Source organism: Palaemon carinicauda, chromosome 26, assembly GCF_036898095.1.
Source record: "Palaemon carinicauda isolate YSFRI2023 chromosome 26, ASM3689809v2, whole genome shotgun sequence".
In the NCBI taxonomy this organism is placed as follows: Eukaryota; Metazoa; Arthropoda; class Malacostraca; order Decapoda; family Palaemonidae; genus Palaemon; species Palaemon carinicauda.
Genome location: NC_090750.1, coordinates 31369481 through 31390576, shown reverse-complemented (window position 1 = coordinate 31390576; position 21096 = coordinate 31369481). Strand labels below are relative to the sequence as shown.

At 38.8% G+C, this 21096-nt stretch overlaps 1 protein-coding gene across 1 annotated transcript in view; it reads right to left on the bottom strand.

The window, feature by feature from the left end:
* Positions 1-21096, bottom strand: part of Karybeta3 (karyopherin beta 3) — an 89165-nt gene that overhangs the window by 12704 nt on the left and 55365 nt on the right. Inside the window, exons 2-10 of the mRNA XM_068349537.1 lie at positions 19061-19210; positions 18667-18893; positions 18218-18419; positions 12953-13078; positions 7586-7753; positions 5512-5751; positions 5001-5180; positions 4722-4841; positions 4335-4553 (exon numbers count right to left, since the gene is read on the bottom strand). Of these exons, the coding sequence (XP_068205638.1) occupies positions 4335-4553; positions 4722-4841; positions 5001-5180; positions 5512-5751; positions 7586-7753; positions 12953-13078; positions 18218-18419; positions 18667-18893; positions 19061-19210 (1632 nt within the window). The remainder of the gene's footprint in view (positions 1-4334; positions 4554-4721; positions 4842-5000; positions 5181-5511; positions 5752-7585; positions 7754-12952; positions 13079-18217; positions 18420-18666; positions 18894-19060; positions 19211-21096) is intronic.

Here is a 21096-nt window from a genome sequence, read left to right as displayed (position 1 = left end):
TGCTCTGGATGCATTCTAGGGCTTGGAAGATCCTTGGGGCCGACGGACAAGTCCGAAAAGCTCGACTCTGAAGATCCATACCCAAGGAGACAATGGTCTGGGATGGAACGAGCTGAGACTCCTCAAAATTGACCAGGAGGCCCAGTTCCTTGGTCAGATCCATAGTCCATTTGAAAATCTCCAGACAGCGACGACTTGAGGGAGCTCTTAAAAGCCAGTCGTCTGACGGAGCCGGACACAAGATCATGATACTGCTGCACAGTCTGTAAACTGTCAATCATGGGCAAGCGAGGAAGTACAGTGACAACCCGAATCTGTCTAGACTGTCTGGGTCGTACAGACAACTCCTTAACGGGTTGCTGAGGTTGCCCACTGCGTCACAACAAGTCCCTTCTGTTGGTTGTTGAACGTCTTCCCCGTGACACATTGACTCCGTAAACAAAAAATCCTCTAACAAGGACTAAGCTTGGACTGCATGTCATGCAACACAGCTCAAGGTCTATGGGAGCAGGTGTGGTAACAGACGGGATTAGCGGCTGAAGTGTAACCATTACCTTCCCTGTAAGCATGTTATGCTTAAATAAAAATCCATAAGAGGTTATGCAGCTAAAGGCTCCCTCCAAATGACAGAGTCCTCAAGGGAATATCAGAAGGAGGGAGAAAAGAACTTTCTCATCTACAGGGACCTTATCCTAGAAAAGCTAAGTTCTCTGAGTGAGGGTTCACTGGTGCAAAGCAGCAGACTAGAAGGCAACGTTATGAAACTGCTTGACAGTCTAGTGAGTTGGCAACAACCCAAGATGTGTTGAGAAGCATGCGGTAAGGTATGCAGAGCATGATGTATGCAGAGTATGCTGTATGCAGAGCATGCTGTATGTAGAGCATGTTGTATGCAGAGCATGCTGAATGCAGAGCATGCTGTATGCAGAGCATGTTGTATGCAGAGCATGCTGAATGCAGAGCATGCTGAATGCTGAGCATGTAGTAAGTAGAGCCTGCTGTAAGCAGAGCCTGCTGAAAGGAAAGCAGAGCGTGTGCATGGCGTTTAACATTTCTCAGAAATTCCATGACCAGTGCTAGAGTGCTTTATGCATGCTTGCGTGGGGTTTAAACCATGGTATGCTGAACAGCAGAGTCAGAACGAGCTGGAACAACAACAGAGGTTTCCTCAACTTGAGGGAAAACCTGAGGTTCAGACTGCATAGGCTGAACAACAGACGGAGCAGAAGGCAGGTGCAAGGGTGAAGGAGGTTGACTCCTAGCAAGAGTTGCACCCAAGGATTGCACCAGCTGAGCGGAGGACGGAGGCGGAGTAGTCCGTTCCTGTTCCTGAGAGATGAGTGGAGCATGAGAAGGTTGAGGCTGCGCAGAACAAGGTAAAGTTCTAGCAAGCTGAGGCTCCTGAGGCGCAAGTGCATGGTGTAGATGAGCTTGCCAAGATGAGGGTTGAACTCGGAGCAGCGCTGGTTGAGCAGACAGACTCACGGAGGGGAGAGGTTGTTGTACCCCAACCGAGAGTTGCACCACTGGTGGAGCAGCAAGGGGAGGAGGAGGAAGAGTGTAACTCTCCTGATCCCAAAGCAAGGGTTGCCTTAAAGAAGGCTGAGGCTGAACAACACTGTGAACAGCAAACTCCGAAAGTGGTTCAACATCGTACGCCTGGCAGATGGTGCAGCGACCAGGCGGAGCAGGTGCAGGCTGAGCGAGCACAGGCGGAGCAGGTGCAGGCTGGGCGAGCACAGGTGCAGCGAGAACAGGTGGAGGGAGTGCAGGAGGTGCAACACTCTCAGCCCGACACTCACGCATCAAGTCCGAAAGCTGTGCTTGCATGGACTGTAGTAGAGTCCACAACATCATACGCCTGGCAGATGGTACTGTGATCAGGCGGAGCGAGTGTAGGAGGAGGGAGTGTAGGCGGAGGCGTAGGAGCAACACTCTCAGCCCGACACTCACTCATCAAGTCCGAAAGCTGTGCTTGCATGGACTGTAGTAGAGTCCACAACATCGTACGCCTGGCAGATGATACTGTGATCAGGCGGAGCGAGTGTAGGAGGAGGGAGTGTAGGCGGAGGCGGAGGAGCAACACTCTCAGCCCGACACTCACTCATCAAGTCCGAAAGCTGTGCTTGCATGGACTGTAGTAGAGTTCACAACATCGTACGCCTGGCAGATGGTGCTGCGACCAGGCGGAGCAGGTGCAGGCTGGGCGAGCACAGGCGGAGCAGGTGCAGGCTGGGCGAGCACAGGTGCAGCGAGAACAGGTGGAGGGAGTGCAGGCGGTGCAACACTCTCAGCCCGACACTCACGCATCAAGACCGAAAGTTGTGACTGTATGGACTGCAGTAGAGTTAACTTGGGGTCGGCAGACACTAAGTTCTGCTGAGGTAAAGCCTTAACAGCAGAGATCTGTTGTGGCAGAACCTTACTCCTCTTAGTCGGAGTGTAGATCAACTGATGACTGAGGAGAGTCAGAGCTAACCCAATGACTGCATTCGGGTTGTGAACTTTAACTTCGTACGTCTGGCATAGGTCTGGACTTAACGTTTAAGAAGTCTTGAGACCTGAGACCAGCGTTACTCTGCCTTTATTTTCTCCCCTAATCTCTTCTGCAGACGAGCAAAATAAGGGCTCAATCGTCTGCGGGTGGGAGTGACGGTCTCGGTAAGACACGCCCACAACCACCGAGAATACTTCTGTGCGCCGATCAAGGCCTGCTGAACCCTTATGCCCTTCGACATTGCTTCTCCCCTGGGCTTGGGAGCTTGCAAGAGGTCCCGGACTGGGAGGACAACTGGCGCGCACAAAAGTACCCTCACGCACTAATCACTTATCACTTTGATTTCTGTTTGCACTTATTTCACTGAACTCGAAACTTTAAGTGGTTTGTACCTGAAATACGCAATTCTATCCTTTCTCAAAGTTAGTAATTGCGAAAACAGAATTACAAGGTAACAGAAAAATCTAATGAAAGATAAATCAGTGGTTGGAAAGAGACTAAACACTAGATCACTCTAGAAACGTTTAGTTTCTTCCCCTAAAGAGACAAGGGAGAAGAGCAAAAAAACGATAACGACGTTACTCGTACGCCTGGCAGGCTTGAATGAAACGTTTATCCTCTTTCTCCCTCCGTCTCTATCTCTCTCTCTCTCTTGACTTAGAACCTGAGAGAAGAGCCCAATCATATATATCGTTAAAACATATTATTGTTAAAGGAAAAAAACTGAAAAGTTCCTTTATTAGGATCAAAACCATTAAGTTAAGAAAGAATGAACCAAACGCTAGACACGGTTACTCTTACTGCAACGTGAAACCGTGAACATTCTTTCTCTATCGTAACGATAGAGTGCAAGTTGAACGTTCTGAACGTCAACAACTGCAGAGACAAAACAAAACGTTAGTTCAGCTTTGAAAACAGTACGAGACTGTCAAAGAAAATCTTTCAAACTCTGTGGCGGAAATAGCATAATATGTTAACAGGTAAAACCGAAATGACGGGCTCAAAGTTTATTAACTTCGGTAAAAGACCGCCTACTATTAGGAAGGTCGAATATAAACAAATATAAAAATTAATTTTAATGAGTTTATAATAAAAGGAAGTTAATCGAAGAGGCCTATAAGAGGCGGAGAGATATAAAATAAATCTATAACTTTTGTTAAGCAAAATTAAGAAAGAGAGTCTATACTCTCTTAGACACCAACACTTCCGTCTAAGGGAAGGGTCGGCCATTGAAAGGTGAACGAGAGTCAATTATTACTCTCTCGTCACCAAAATTAATCAAATTAATTCCAAAAGCTAACTAAGCTAATATAGAAGTTTTCCAGTAAAGCGACAGCCGAAATCAAAGAGAAATACTTCACCAAAGTCGTGAAAATACTCCAAGAACATAAGCGTATCCCAGAACGTCTTGCCGGAAGCACGACAGAGGAATAATTGAGGAGGTGTCAACAAGAAGTACTTGAGTACCTGGCCACAGGTGGCGCTGGTAAATACACCCCCTTCTAGTATTGTGATAGCTGGCGTATCCCTCCATAGAATTCTGTCGGGCAACGGAGTTGACAGCTACATGATTATCGGGTAAGTTTAATATTGAAAAATATGTATCCACTACTTAGTGAGTGGAAAGAAAATTGCCACAGTCCCAGGTATTTAAATGTATGCAATTAACCTATTAATCTTGGGTTTAGTTTTAAAGAATGTGGTTTTCGGATTTAGCAGTAACTGAATCTGGAAACTCGTAAATCTTTAACCTAAACCTTGGATACCCAATTCACGCCTAACATTTTGTTTTAGTATACAATAATCTCTATTTGAAAAGTTAGATAATAGTTATTACCTTGTCAGGACCAACAGCTAGGCCAATCAAGGACACGCACTCAATTGTCTTTCCTCGTAGCAATCTTAAATCTTGAGAATTGGCATTTTCAATGATGTACATCAGACAAGGAATGAAACGATCATAATATTCTTCAAACTTTTCTTCAGCTGTGTCTGCTACTGATGCTATAGTAGTAACAACTTGTTCCAATACTAATTTTGTGCCACATTCCATCAACTGAAAACAAAATATACCTATAATAAGATATGGAATAATAGCAGTAAAAATGTCCATTAAGATGTAACAACATGTACAGTATAATAAAAAAAAAAAAATGCATTTCAGGGACTAATTAAAAGTTCTCTCTCTCTCTATATAAAAAACTTAATTGACAAAGACTCTTACCTCCTTGAACTTGGCTGCAAGGATACTTTCCAACTTAGCAATGATGGTAGGAAGGTATGTAGCAAGGATGTTCTTTGGACACACTTCGGAGAAATTGACCAATGCAGCGCCAGCATGGGCCTAGAAGAAAAAAATGAAGAATCAGGGACCAACATAAAGGTGCCTTTATATTTTTGTTAACAGTAACTGTAATTAAACTTTTAAAATGTATATATTTTTTTACCTAAATTTTGGGGGTATGATATATGTATACCACCCTTCCAAGCTTTATCAACTTACCTGAACTCGAGGGTTTGCACTATCATCCATAACATGAAGTAATCCAGGGACAACTATTTCATGGAATTTCTTTTGGAAAACTGGCGCAAAGTCGGTAGCCATCTGACCAATTGCATTACAGGCAGCGTAACGCACTCTGGGGTGGCTGTCGTGCAAGAATCTGACCACAGCATCCATTATCTAAAAGACAATTGTACATAGGAAAATTAATTACTAATCAAATGCCGCATTTTCAAGGTTTACTCCACCTGAGTACATCAATATTTATGACTTTCTGTACTACAACCATAACTGATTTATGAACCTTATAATAAATTACCCTATGAATATTATCTGAGTCACAAATGTACTGTACATAAAAAATCAAATCTATTTATTAAATATTTCAATAAGTTTTGCAAGACCAAAGTACAACTAATTATCAGATTATTTCTGAACTCCATAAACAATTACCTATTCTATTATCAAAGTTTATACAAATAAAAAAATATTAGACCCCCAATAAACAAACCTGTGGCAACATGTTTTCCATCTGTTTGTGGCAACCCTCACCAACAGCAGATATTGCCATTAGAGCAGCATGTCGACATTTCCAGTTTTCACTCTGTAACATCTGAGACAGTGTTGCATTTATATGGGGGAGAACTGTTTTCCCTCCAAGTCCACATGCTAACCTATCAAGAGAAGACTCTGCTACAACAGAGTTACTGTCATTATCTTCTTCAGCTTGTTCGTCACTTATACTCCAATCCTGGAATGAAAAATACAGACATAAACAACTCCATCTCTGTAAACTTTATATTTTTCTTTTTGAAAGGGAAAGGAGATCACTGTAATCTAATCAGCTCTGCCTAAACTCTCATACCTTCTCTATCTACATATCCACTTTCATTTAACTTCCTTGGTCTTTTTATGTATCCTTTAACTTTTATAGTTACAGCTATTCAATTCTTATGAAATGTTAGAATAATTTCTTTCATAAAAACTTCCAGTTCATATTTTATTGCAGCCGTTGTATATGATCTTCCCACTCTAGTCTCGCCACGAATCCTTCTCCACAGGGCAGTATATGCCATGCAAAAAATACATCTTCTCTTTTAGCAACATGATACTTTAATTTCATAGTACTGAAGTCTAATAACCTTTCCCTTTCATCCTAGCGGCAGCTTTCATTTTTAGTATTTTGTTTTCAATCACTACCCTAGGAAACATCACCAACCTCTGCAAAGACAAATCTTCTACCAAAACACGATTCGCTAATTTTCTATCCTTCACATAATGAGCAAGGAAATTCTCTACTTTATATGCTGTATTTCACACACCCAAGTACTGTACCTCTTTTGACAGACACTTTATAACCTGGTGGAAATGTTTTGCCATTCAGCACACAAGTACTCCAAGGGTAAAAGTTGGAAATGGATAGGAAGCAAGAACCGAGATAAATTAACCCATTAGCTCCCATGGTCCTTTTTTTTATGACCAGAAGGCTGACTTACCATATTTCAGTAATTCCTGCAGTTTTCACATATCTTTGGTTAGTCAGAGAATGAAGTTTCTTACAAATATATCACCTACTGTCTAATGCATATTGGCAACACTGATGTCTCAGTTTTCAGTATATAGTGAAAATCTTAGGGAGGAGGATCCACTCGGTTTCATTTATCATTTTAGCAATATTTTTTTTTTGGTAAGCAGTATATCTAACTCAGATTTGTATATAATATATATGAATGTTCTAACTGTCCTATAAAGCCAAGAAAATGTTGCTTAAATATACCATGGTCTCCAAGTTTGGTCCTAAAATAAGGACCATGGTCACTAGATTCCATTTTAGCCATTTTCTATGGGTGTTGCAAATGAAAACGGTTAGCCGAGGCAAACTTTTTTATACTAAAACATTTGCTATGTGCACAAAGATCTGAAAATATATTTATATTTATTATACTGCATTTCGGTTGATGGTGGGGTGAGATGGAGAGGATCCCTACGTCTCTAAACTGGGGGTGTCAGGAGGGGAGGATGAGTAATGCCTCAGGTAAGGAATGTCACCCTTGGCTAGTGTGTGGCATTGAATCTACTATGGAAAAATATATATCTATATCTATATCTATATATATATATATATATATAAAAGACCAAATAAGCTCTTTCATATTCTCAAATAAAGGCTAGAATCCCATGACTTTGTTGGTTGACTGAAGAATTATTATAAGACCATGAGCTACACTGTACTCTTTTGTAGCATAAACAAATAATTTAACCTCCAATTAAGTTTATATTTGTAGCTTAGTTTATAATAATAATAATGATGTATCTGGACATCCCTGTGTATCACCAGGCATGTTTTTGACAAATAACGACGTTATCATAGCGAAGTGGTTAATCAAAAAACTACAGTAGACCCTCTCCAAAGTAATGCTGTAAGTGTATTCAGTGGTGCACCGATGACACTACTCGCCTAAGGGGATTATTTTGGTGAAGGTTATCTACTGGGAGATTTGTTTGCTAGTTTGGTTTAGTTTAAATTTTCTATAAAATTCCAAATGATAAACTGAAACCTAAGATGAAAGAAAGCATATCCTTACCTCCTCATCTTCTAAATCCGTCATCATGTTGAGCATCTGGGGAATGAGCGTAGTCATATATTTTGCACCAGCTTTCCGCACCATGGCTGGTGCTGTCTCTGCCAATGTCACCACTACTTCAAGCAACAAATGCTTCCAAGCATCACCCACATTAGGATCAGGTAAAGCCTGCAATAATAAAATAAAATTAACAACCAATATTTCACTAATAATAAAGAAAAAACTACCAATGATTCAGTACACCAGGCCATTTCTCTTTGCAGTAGTTAGCTTACATACACAACTGCGAAGAGGATTTTTTTGCGAATAAATGCTGACCTAGGGTGGGCTAACTCTTAACCTAAAAAGTCACTGGCCCTTGTCACAAGCGGGTGCTGATTAACACAATAAATACTGCCTAATATTGTTTTAATTTGGTTTCTACAACATTTCATAATGATGTACAGTTTACAGCATATTTGTACATATGTACACTATGTACTGATCACAGTAAGATTACAGTAGAGTATTGTGCTCAGATAAAGTTTTACAGTCGTCGTCGTCATCCCCTTAATTGTTATGTAACAAAAGTTGTTCCTAACTAGTAATACTGTACTGTAATCTAATACTCACTGATACTGTAGTGTTTATAACTGTAATATATGTACAGTAATATCACTACAGTACAGCTCTTTCATTCAGACAACTCATGGCCTACACGTTTTCTTGAAGCATGGCGCAACCTCTTATTCTTCATCTCTTGCGCAGTATGTTATATATATATATATATATATATATATATATATATATATATATATATATATATATATATATATATATATATATATATATATACACACACACACACACACACACACACTTTCTTAAACAAAACCGCAGCTTATTTTATAAACAACACATATTTCGATGACAATTGTTTCTTTTAAATAAACAAACAAAAACTGTGCATTCCTCTCTCTCTCCTAAAATATAAAATGTTGCAGAAACATTAAGGCATTCTAGAAAAAACAATAACTATTATCTAAATAGCAGGGGTAACTTGCCTTAGATAGAAAGGCGCTGCGCATCACAAGGAACTGGCTATCCTTTGATGTATCTAGCCAATAAATTCTCTAGATTTATTCAGTTATGGATTAAGATGAAAGAATGGGCCTAGTCCCGGGCATAGCGAGGTGCTAAGAATCTCCCGGTTTATAAATAAAGAAAAATTGAAAATAGGGAATTGGAATGTTAGAACCATGAATCAGATTGGGAAGTTACAGCAAATGGAAAGTGGATTTATGAAATTGGATATCTTGGCCCAAAGTGAAACATGTAAGGAAACTTTAGACGAAGGCAATATACATATCTGCTCAGAAAGATGGAGCTGGAAGAGAAGGGGTAGGAATGATGATGACACCAAGAGCAGAAAAGCCATTAAATGAGTAGAGCTGTAAATGTAGATTTCTACTACCATAGTTCAAATCAAAGCAGTTCAATACGAGTATTATAGCTTGCTATGCCCAACAAATGATTCCTCTTAAGAAAAAAGATGAATAATATGAAGAACAGCAGTATAATAGATGAGATCACAAGGAAAGATATGAAAATTGTGATAGACTTCAAAAGCTAAAGCTGGAAGGAATAATCAAGGGATAAAAAGTGTGATGGGTGTCGTGGATCTTGGATAAGTTGCAAATGAAAATGGAGCATATTTCCTAAGTTTCTGTTCAGCGGACAATCTTGTCTTTGGAGGTACTCTTTTTCAACACAAGAACATCCACATATAAACATGGACTTCACCATGTGGCAATTACAAAAATCAAATAGATCACATTACCATTAATAAAGAGAGAAGGAGGACTCTTAGAAATGTTAAGAAGCTATAGAGGTACAGATATTTGTAGTGATCACCAGCTCCTCATTGCCACACTGAATTAAAATAAAGCATCCAACAGAGAGGTAGATAGAATACCTAGGATTGGTTCAACTGAGCTTTTAGAAGAAGAGTATAGAGAAACAATTTCAATGAAATGTAGGAATGATTTACAGTTTTAGACAGAGACAAAAAGCAGACAATTAATGGAGAATGGTGTAATATTAACATATATCTAGTCAGTTGGTAATGAAGTCTTGTGACACGCAATTACAAAGAGAAAGCCACGCATATTAAATGATACTTGGGATACTATAAAAAGCAGACAAATTAACTGTTGGAAGTTTTCGAGGAAGTAATGAAAATTACAACGTAAGGCATGCTATTTATTCCAGTATTGATAGCGATGTCAAAAGAAAAGCCAGGAATGACCCGAGAGAATATTTAGACAGTAAAGCAGATGAGGCCGACAAAGCTATGAATTCAGGAACTGGCTATGGTGTAAGAATTGCTCATAAAATTAATAAAATCTCAACCGGGGCAAGGAAGAAGTATATACCCCTCAAAAAGAGAGATGGATCTATTTGTAACAACAGAAGAATGAAGAGAAACAACATTGGATGGAACACTTTAGTGAGGTCATGAATAGGAGATATGAAGGGAATAGAAAGTGATGAAAAACAGGATTTAGAAAAAGAAGAAGTTGCACTTATCAAATTTTCATTTTGAGACATGTTGTACAGCAATGTATAGAATACAGAAATCCACTTTGTTCCCATACTAACAAACCTTCCATTATTTATATGGGATATTACTTCTGGGAAAGCTGGAAGGCAGCCATTAGATTTTAAGTGCGAGGTGGCAATCCTACCTAACCACTAATAGTGGGTATGTAGGGGGTGGTCGGGGGTACCCAGCCACCTATATCTACTCACGGTTCAATGAACCACGTCCCTTTTTACTTTTGGCTGGTAGAGAGCGGATATCTCTCTCTTCAAGGCTTAGCCATTTACCACTTTAATTCACGCTCCTTCTTTTCTTTACAGATATGACTTGAGTTTTTATGCGACACTCCATTCCAGTGTTATGTGGTGATTTCGGATGTCTATGTTTGCTCTGTGAGTTATCGTAAGGGTTCCTTGGTTCTGACGATTCCTCGAAGGGGGTTTTTTCTTTCCCACACGGAGGAGAGGAATTTTTAATTCTCTCTTTATATTTTTCCTCTGAGTTTCATGACGACATCAGGTTGCCAGGTCGGTGGCTGTAGCTGCGGCTGACGTCTTAGCTGTCTATTAAGTCCACCTCACGTTCGCCCTTCCTTTGTCTTCTCGCCTTCTCCCAACATTCTGCAATTTTCTCTCTCCCTACAGGCAATGTTTCAGTTGGTGTATGCATCTCCGCCTGTTGAGAATTGAGATCAAGAATGATCGTCAACCCACGGCGCGCTTGACAATCGCCGGGTCGACAGACTTTCCTTCTGTTTAATGATCGTCTTCCTGATCAGTCAGGATATCGTCCGCGACAATCCAATGACGAGTTCAGAATTTATTCTGTTTAATGATCGCAGGGGTGAGACTCATCACCTCGTCTTCCTGGTCGGTCAGATTGTCGTTCAGGACAATCAGATGTGTCTTTTGTGACAGATCAATGATCGCCATAGAGCTCGCTACGATCACGGGATCGTAGGTTATCGCGATCTCACCGTTCTTCTTGAAGACGCACTCCTGTTCGATTTCCTCTTTGGAGGATTATTCCGGCAGGATTCCCATTAGGGAAATCCTTTCAGGGACAACTCAGAATTAAGCCTTGGCTTTTTCTCTAGCAGCACTTTATTTTAACCTTCATTTGAGATAGAACTCGTTAAAAGGCAACAGAGTGCTACTCGGAGGTTTGCCTCCAGGTGTAAGATATTCTCCTTCCACGCTCAAAATCCTGAGTTACACATTCACGGTCACGAGGTCATTACTAGAGTGCCATAAATGGATGAGATCATGATTAGGGGTAGATGGAGATGCTTTGGGCATGCTCTTCGCACTCCCCAAGATAAATTAGTTAACCAAACATTCAGCTGGACTCCACAAGGCACTAGAAGAGTTGGAAGACCTAGACCTACATGACTGAGGACTATGAAGCGTGTAATTAAGAGATGATGAATGGAGAACTATAGAATTAAAAGCTCAAGATAAGAGACAACTAGCAAAATCTATCCGAGGCCCTTGCGTCAATATACATAAGAGGAGATGATGATGATTTAACTTTTTCAAAACATCTATTTATAGTTAATATAGTATTACATAAGCAAAGATGTGTTATAAGCTATCATAATTTTAATATAATGCATTTATAACTCATAACAGTATTGGTTCTCTCTTTTCTTCAATAATAGGATGCCTGAAAACTTAAAATCATTCTTTCTCTCTCCCTCTCTCTTGTGCCCGAACATCTACACCACACAAATCACACACAGTGTAGCCAATTACATTACATTTTACTGTGAATATTAGGTAATGCAAACAATAAAATAGCAGACTGTAAAATATTCTGTACTCTATGACATCAGAAATGGATTGCATCGGAATTGATGCGACCCATTTCTGATATACTGTAGTGTACACTAACAAAATTTTTGTTTGTAAATTTGTACTTCAATGTACTGCTGGGTAAATTATAGAGTATGACACAGCAAATAAATTTGATTTAGAATATGAAATTCACCTGTACATTCTAATTATCATAATAAAACATTGCATAGCCGCACATCTACTTACGACCGCGGTCTCTCTCTCTGTAATAAATCAAATCTTTGTTTCTTTGCAAAGTTTCTATTTATTTCACTGACAGAGGTGTAATAAATAATTTCCTAAGCTTTATAATCAAGCACCAGAGCTAAAAACTATAAAATATCGTGCATCGGAAGCACAAATGAAACTTCAGTTGCGATTCAACTTCCAGTGCAAGTAAATAAAATTTGAGAGAAGTCTTTAAAAAAAAAAACTATTTAAATTAGTATTGTATGCTAATTAAAAAATGATAGATCAAGTAATAATTGTTTCCTTTCGTAAATATGAAATGTCCTTCGGTAGCATGCCTTGATAATGAAAGCTATTTGATCCGAAAATTAGGTTGACATACAATGAAGGTTGATCAGCTGATTTGGATGCAAACAATACATGAGATTATTTTTCGCAATGTTTTTAATTATAAATACGATAATAAAATGTGAATATTAAATGCATTATTATTGGATACAGTTAAATGAAACACCAGTTTCATCAAAACCCAGTTTATTTCAAATATAGCTGTAATTTTTTACCACGGGAAATTATATACACAGAGAGAGCTCGGAAAAGCTGGGTGTAGAGATAGGTAGTGGAAAAAAGCGCTCCCTATTTGAAATCCCCAGATTGAACTTTGTCGTGATTTTTCTTCAAATTTTCATTTAATAAGTATGGCATAGTTCTTGGCCCAAAAAAATAAGAGAGGGTAGACCATATAACAACACAATAACTTACCTTTATTGCCAGTTGTAGAATGGTCTCAACTTGGGGTCGCAAAAACTTGGGGCAGCTTTCCGCAAGATCAACCAAGCACTTTAGAAGAGCATCATCATCCCCCGCTTGAATGCTATTAGCTATAATCTGTAAAAAATGACGTTTTAAAAAATTTCTTGAATTTCCTTGTAATTTCATTTGCTAAAACAAATATTGTAAGTAAACCAAATATCATTGTAAGGTGAAGGTGAACAGTGCCATTAGGACCAGCAAACTATAATAATAATAATAATAATAATAATAATAATAATAATAATAATAATAATATATATATATATATATATATATATATATACATACATACATACATATAAAACACATAGAGAGAAATGTGGAAGTAAAGCGCAAGGTACGTGAGGCAAAGAGGGCAGCTGACCTGAGGTGGGGTCAGGGATTGGGTCATTCATATGAAGAGAAAAAGAAGAAGTTTTGGAAAGAAGTGAAGAGAGTAAGGAAGGCTGGCTCAAGAATTGAAGAGAGAGTGAAAGATGGAAATGGAAGGTTGTTAAAAGGAGAGGAGGCAAGGAAAAGATGGGCGGAATATTTTGAAAGTTTACTGAATGTTGAGGATAATAGGGAGGCAGATAAAATTGCTGTTGCAGGTGTTGAGGTGCCAGTGATGGGAGATGAGAATGAGAGAGAGATTACAATAGATGAAGTAAGGAAAGCGCTAGATGAAATGAGAGTAGGAAAAGCATCTGGTATGGATGGTGTGAGAGCTGAGATGTTGAAGGAGGGGGGTGTGACTGTACTTGAATGGTTGGTGAGACTGTTTAATATGTGTTTTGTGTTGTCAATGGTACCAGTAGATTGAGTTTGTGCATGTATTGTACCACTATATAAGGGTAAGGGAGATGTGCATGAGTGTTGTAATTCAAGAGGTATTAGTTTGTTAAGCGTAGTTGGAAAAGTGTATGGTAGAGTAATGATTAATAGGATCAAGGATAAAACAGAGAATGCAATCTTAGAAATACAGGGTGGTTTTAGAAGAGGTAGGGGTTGTATGAATCAGATTTTTACAGTTAGGCAGATATGCGTGACATATTTAGCAAAAGGTAAGGTGGTGTATGTTGCGTTCATGGATCTGGAGAAAGCGTATGATAGACTTGATAGGGAAGTAATGTGGAATGTGATGAGGTTATATGGAGTTGGTGGAAGGTTGTTGCAAGCAGTGAAAAGTTTCTACAAAGGTAGTAAAGCATGTGTTAGGATAGGAAATGAAGTGAGTGACTGGTTTCCGGTGAGAGTGGGGCTGAGACAGGGATGCGTGATGTCGCCGTGGTTGTTTAACTTGTATATTGATGGAGTGGTGAGAGAGTTTAATGCTCGAGTGCTTGGACGAGGATTAAAACTGGTAGATGAGAATGACCATGAATGGGAGGTAAATCAGTTGTTGTTTGCGGATGATACTGTACTGGTTGCAGACACAGAAGAGAAGCTTGGACTATTAGTGATAGAATTTGGAAGAGTGTGAGAGAGAAGGAAGTTGAGTTAATGTGGGTAAGAGTAAGGTTATGAGATGTACGAGAAGGGAAGGTGGTGCAAGGTTGAATGTCATGTTGAATGGAGAGTTACTTGAGGAGGTGGATCAGTACTTGGGGTCTGTTGTTGCAGCAAATGGTGGAGTGGAAGCAGATGTACGTCAGAGAGTGAATGAAGGTTGCAAAGTGTTGGGGGCAGTTAAGGGAGTAGTAGAAAATAGAGGGTTGGGCATGAATGTAAAGAGAGTTCTATATGAGAAAGTGATTGTACCAACTGTGATGTAGGGATCGGAGTTGTGGGGAATGAAAGTGATGGAGAGACAGAAATTGAATGTGTTTGAGATGAAGTGTCTAAGGAGTATGGCTGGTGTATCTCGAGTAGATAGGGTTAGGAACGAAGTGGTGAGGGTGAGAACGGGTGTAAGAAATGAGTTAGCAGCTAGAGTGGATATGAATGTGTTGAGGTGGTTTGGCCATGTTGAGAGAATGGAAAATGGCTGTCTGCTAAAGAAGGTGATGAATGCAAGAGTTGATGGGAGAAGTACGAGAGGAAGGCTAAGGTTTGGGTGGATGGATGGAGTGAAGGAAGCTCTGGGTGATAGGAGGATAGATGTGAGCGAGGCAAGAGAGCGTGCTAGAAATAGGAATGAATGAGGAGCGATTGTGACGCAGTTCCGGTAGGCCCTGCTGCTGCCTCCGATGCCTTAGATGACCGCGGAGGTAGCAGCAGTAGGGGACTCAGCATTATGAAGCTTCATCTGTGGTGGATAATGTGGGATGGTGGGCTGTGACACCCTAGCAGTACCAGCTGAACTCGGTTGAGTCCCTTGTTAGGCTGGGAGGAACGTAGAGAGTAGAGGTCCCCTTTTTGTTTTTGTTTGTTTGTTGATGTCGGCTACCCCCCCAAAAGTGGGGGAAGTGCCTTGGTATATGTATGTATGTATGTGTATATGTATATATATATATATATATATATATATATATATATATATATATATATATATATATATATATATATATATATATATATATATATCTCACAAGCACACATGATTTCAATCAATGTAAATATCACCCACGAATGGCATTTAATACCGAATTCTATCTTGGGAATATATATCCACTTGGAATTCATTTTATGGTAACAGCTCCTGGCCGGGTGGAGAGTCGAACCCCCACCTTTGGGCCGGAAACCATCCCAGCAACGACTCTACCGACTGAGCTATCAAGAAAGATAGCTCTTGATAGCTCAGTCGGTAGAGTCGTTGCTGGCATGGTTTCCGGCCCACAGGTGGGGGTTCGAATCTCTACCCGGCCAGAAGCTGTTACCATTAAATGAATTCCAAGTGGATATATAATCCCAAGATCGGATTTGGTATTAAATGCCATTCGTGGGTGATATTTATTGCCATTAAACAACACTGTGCCCAAGAGCCATTCTGCAGCAATATGAAAATGGGGAGAAAACCCTGCGGTAGCATTATGAAGTGAATGGAGAGGTTGAATAGCAAGATGTTAGAGGATACAGGTCTAAAAGAAGGCTTAAAAGCAAGAGCAGCTAGGGGCCACAAAGACTTCCAGCACCTTGTCACCACAAGGGGGCCAGCCAGCGTATGCCATTTTTCATGGACCGGACTACGATATTCACACCACTTAATAAAAAGGACTTAGGACCTCACCAAACTGTATAGGATTTTTGCCACTGACCGGTTTTGCAATTACCCTGAAAATGAGTGTTTTTCAAATTCTATCTTTTCCCTTGATAATTAATATTAAGACCTGGGATTACTTCCCTATATAGACCTGATCTGGACCTCCAATATGAGGACTTTATTTTTCTAAAGGTCCCTTTTTGCTATACACAAATTCTTCCATTATGGTAAAAAAATAAACCCTAAAAATCGGAAAATGAAAAAATTGGAAGAGAGCAACATTCGATTGTTTTATAATGTCTTTTTAAGTAATATACGAAAATTCAACGATTTATCTTTAAAACTAAGGGAGAAGATAGAATTTGAAGGTCAATAAGTATAGTTTTGAGATATGGCATTTAAAGTTTTTTCTTTGTATTTTTACAAAGACAATACTAATAAATCCTGATTATTATGAATTTTATGCTCCTTTTTGGATATCAATAAACGAAAACCAAGTAATTTATCATAATTTAATCATAAATGAGGATCCTTTCGCTCAATATCTTGCTGCTTTTGGCTCTTGTCAGGCAAGGCTGCCACTCCTCCATACACTCCACTCTCTCTCTGGACTCTTATTAAAGCGAATATGCTTCTTCCTTATGTTAGCAAGATGTTGAAATGGTCTTTTCCTCTGAGATAAAACTCTTGCTGAAGACGAGAAAAACAAACTTGAAAATGAGTAAGTGTCAGAGGGCATTCAAAGTTTTTCTTTGTATTTTTTACTAAGACAATATTAATAAATCCTCATTATTATAAATTTTGTCCCTTTTTGGATATTAATAAATGAAAACATCTTGCTCCTTTTGGCTCGTGTCAGGGAAGGTGGCCAGTCCCCCACCACCCCCAACACACACACACTATATATACAGTATATATTTTAGATATTTTTAGTAAATATTCTACTGTTTCCACTGTTGTGTAAAACTGATTTGCTCCCATCCGATTAAATTTTTCTTTTCAAACTTACAGATTTTATCTCTGAAAGTTTGCACATTGGAGGTTTTCATGTAGAGGAGCCTAGTACAATATGGTGCTATACTATTAAGTACCATGAAGTACAAATAACAGCTCATTTAATGCTATTTATTTGGTCAAAATAAACTTTGCTCTCTTTTAGCCCAAACCAATATCTACAAAGCCTTGTCATCTCTCTCTCTCCCTGCGTCACTACCAATATTACCCTCTTCTGAACTCTTGATAGAGGGAATTTTCTTCTTCCTTATGTTAGCAAGATACTGAAATTGTCTTTTCCTCTTTGAAATGATAAAATTCTCAACGAAAACAAGAAAAACAAATGTAAAAATGAGTGAATGTCAAGAGGTCAAACACACTTGTACTCTGAGGGTTGTGATAGGACTGAAGGGTGTAAATTTATCATGTAATATATCGTCTTGTGACTTGTGGAAGCTATACAGACGCCATTATTCACAATTTCTGTTACATTAAAATGTAATAATTGTCAAAATTTATAACTGAAGAAATACTACATTTTCTTGTAGGGAACAATGTTTTTGGTTTATTGAGCTACTAATTACTCTAAAACTATGAAAGAAAGAAAAATTTTGACAAAATTTTGTATACGCATTCTCCATTGTCACATGAAGCCGTGAATTTTTTCAGGATTTTGTTTTTCTTCCTATACACCCCCTTACTCCCATATATTGGCATTCTGGCCGGGGCCCTTACGGTCCACTGAAAACACTATCTCTATGATGTAGACCAAATAATATAAAACTTGTGTTAATGCTATACTGTAGAGTATAAATTCATATTAACATCTGAAAGATTGATATTACATAGTAAGAAAATATAAAAAGGTCAGTTTCAGGTTCTTGTCAATGTAAAAAAAAAATTTTGGTCAATATGATAACTCTTGTGATAATGTATTTCCCACAGAAGGTAAAAATATAAAGTCTCGCACAGAGGCAGAAAAAGAAATAAGGATATGATCACTTGAAGTCTATTTGTAACTTGTCCACTACTTATGTGTTAACCTTTTTCAAGCACAACAATATCACTTTACAAGAAGGGGCAGTAACCCACTAGTTTACCTGGAGAAAAGCTGGGAGAAGATCTGCAAAGTTTTTCTGAATGTTTGGCTCATTGTCATGTAATAGAATAAAAGCTGCAGTGGCTTTGACAGCCAATGACTGAACAGGGGGGTTTGCAGAATCTGCTAGGGATGATGTCAACATGGCCTTTATCATGCCTAAATGCTGCTGTTGCTGGTTACCAAACACTCCTGGGACCAAGCTGGAGGTAAAAGAATTTTTTTTTACACGTTAAACATGCCAATAGTGATGAATAACTAGGACTTACATTACAAAATTCAAATTTATGGATATCCACAAGTGCTGTGTATCAACTTTCGGAATACAGGTAATAATCTAATAAAATTAAAAAGAATCAGACATTTGACTACAGCATAATTAAGCACCAAAGATATTCATCAACTTTTACAACTTTGTACACATGAATATATCTCAGAATTTATGCATACCTAAATAATGTGAGAGCAATTTCCTTATGCGGAATGTTAGGTGAACTGGCACTCTCAAAGAGGAATTGAAGAAATTCAGGCCACATGTTGTTACCCTCATCATCTATCATGTTATGTGCTAACTCGCTGATTATGTCACAGAGTTTCTTGCGCATGTTTGAATCTTCCTCTTGCTGAACAGATGCGAGCAACTGGGCACGAACTTGAGTCTGTGCTTCTTGTGGTAACTGTAGATAAAAAGGGAGGGGAACTAAATTACCTCATCTTCGTAGCAGAAAAATATTACAATGACAACTACATTGTGTTGATATTTATAAACTTTTGGCTACATGACTAGGTGCTGGTGAGAGGGATGCCATTCAGTCTGACAATATTATGTGAAGAGGTTACTTACAGTTGGAAAAACGTCGTCAAAGTTTGTTGTGAGGAGCCGCCGCAGGAGGACAGCTGCCATTGTTCGTGCATCTTCGCTGGTCGACTTGTCAACAACATGGCTCAACAGGAACTGAAACTTTGTGCTTGCTGCGATCTGGTCGTATGTGTTCTGTGGGAGAAGAAAATCATAATTAAATTTCCAAGCTTATGATTACATAAACTGCATATAGTTTTACTGCCTTCTATCAATATGCAATAGTTTTAAAAATGATTACAACTCATGTTTCAGGAATAATATGTTTATGAAGTCTTGACTGTTCAAAGGTACAAGTAAACACTTATCTTGTAAACTGACCAGTTCTTATCAAAAGGATTTTATGATAAATCATCTACACCTAGAGTATTTGGAACATTAACATAGATAAATATCTTGACAGGTTACCGGAATACTTGACAACCCAGAGTAGCCTAAACTTTCCACACCACACACACACTAATTCCCTATATCTAAACCTCATACTAATTTACCTGCAACCCACAAGTACAATCAGACTACCAAGTAAATACAATTACAAGTAAAGGTTTTAGTTTTAGTGGAAGCAACAAGCCTTCAGAAATGATCGGGCCCTTTTCATTTGATATCCATGTCTTTCTCCTTGTAACTGTGTGTCCCAAGACTTCACTACCAACTGACATATATGTTCTTAAAATCACACCATTCTTCTTTAATAACCTGCCCTTCATCTCTCTAAAACTGCAAACTGATTCCTAAATTCAATTGTAAATATTTCGCTGTGCTCTTCTTCTAAAAGGTTATTTGTATCAAACCTGGATATTCTATCTACCTTTCTGTAGGGTGCTTTCAGTATTAATTTCAGTGTGGCAACGAGAGTTGGTGATCACTTCCATTATTTGCACCTCTGCAGCTTCTTACATTTCTCAGAGTCCTCCCTCTCTCTTTGTTAATGGCAATGTGATCTATGTGATTTTTGTAATTGCTACATGGTGAAGTCCATGTATACTTGTAGATGTTCTTGTGTTGAAATAAGAGCACCTCCAATGACAAGATTGTTTGCTGAACAGAAAGTCATGGAATGTGCTCCACTTTCATTTGCAACTTTGCCAAGATCCTCAACACCCTTCATATTTTTTATCCCTTGATTATTCCTTCCAACTTTTGCACTGAAGTTGCCAATCACAATTTTCATATCTCCCTGGGATCTCATCTATTACACTCTGCAGTTCCTCATAGTATTCACCTTTCCTTTCTTCAGGGGAATCATTTGCTGGGGCATAGCTAACTATAACTCCTATTGCACTGCTTTGATTTGAACTTTGCTAATAATAATATACTATTTACAGCTTTCCACTCGGTTAATGCCTTTTCTGCTCTTGGTATCATCATCATTCCTACCCCTTCTCTTCCAACTCCATCTGATCCTCCAGAGTAGGTATATATATAGCCTTTGTCTAGTTTCCTTACCAATCCTCTTATATGTTTCACTTAGGGCCAAGATATCCAAACTGTACTTCATAAATTCACTCTCCACTTGCTGTAACTTCCCAATCTGATTTATGGCTCTAACATCCCAATTACCTGGTTTCAATTTTTCTTTAGTATTTAAAAACCGGGAGATTCTTTCCACCTTACTACCCCCAGTACTGCAGGCCGTTCTTTCATCTTCCCTTTCCATGATCAACCAAATCCTCTATCGAGATACATCAAAGAATAGACAGTTCGTTGTAATGCGCAGAATAGACAGTTCGTTGTAATGCGCAATGTCTATCTAACTAAGGCAAGTAACCCCTGCCGGTCCATACTAATTCTAATAACCCTTTTACCCCCAGGCTCTTTGGAAATTTCCAACCCTTAACCCCCAGGGGTTTTTTTTTTTTTCCCAGCACATTTTGCAGTATATTTCTTTTAAATTGCTCTAACAGCCTTAATTTTTGTCATAGAGAGGTCAGGTTGGTCTCATTCTCCTGGAAAATGCCTGAATTTTCTCAAAACATTATCAAAAATATGAAAAAAATAATTTTTATAGCATTTTTTTT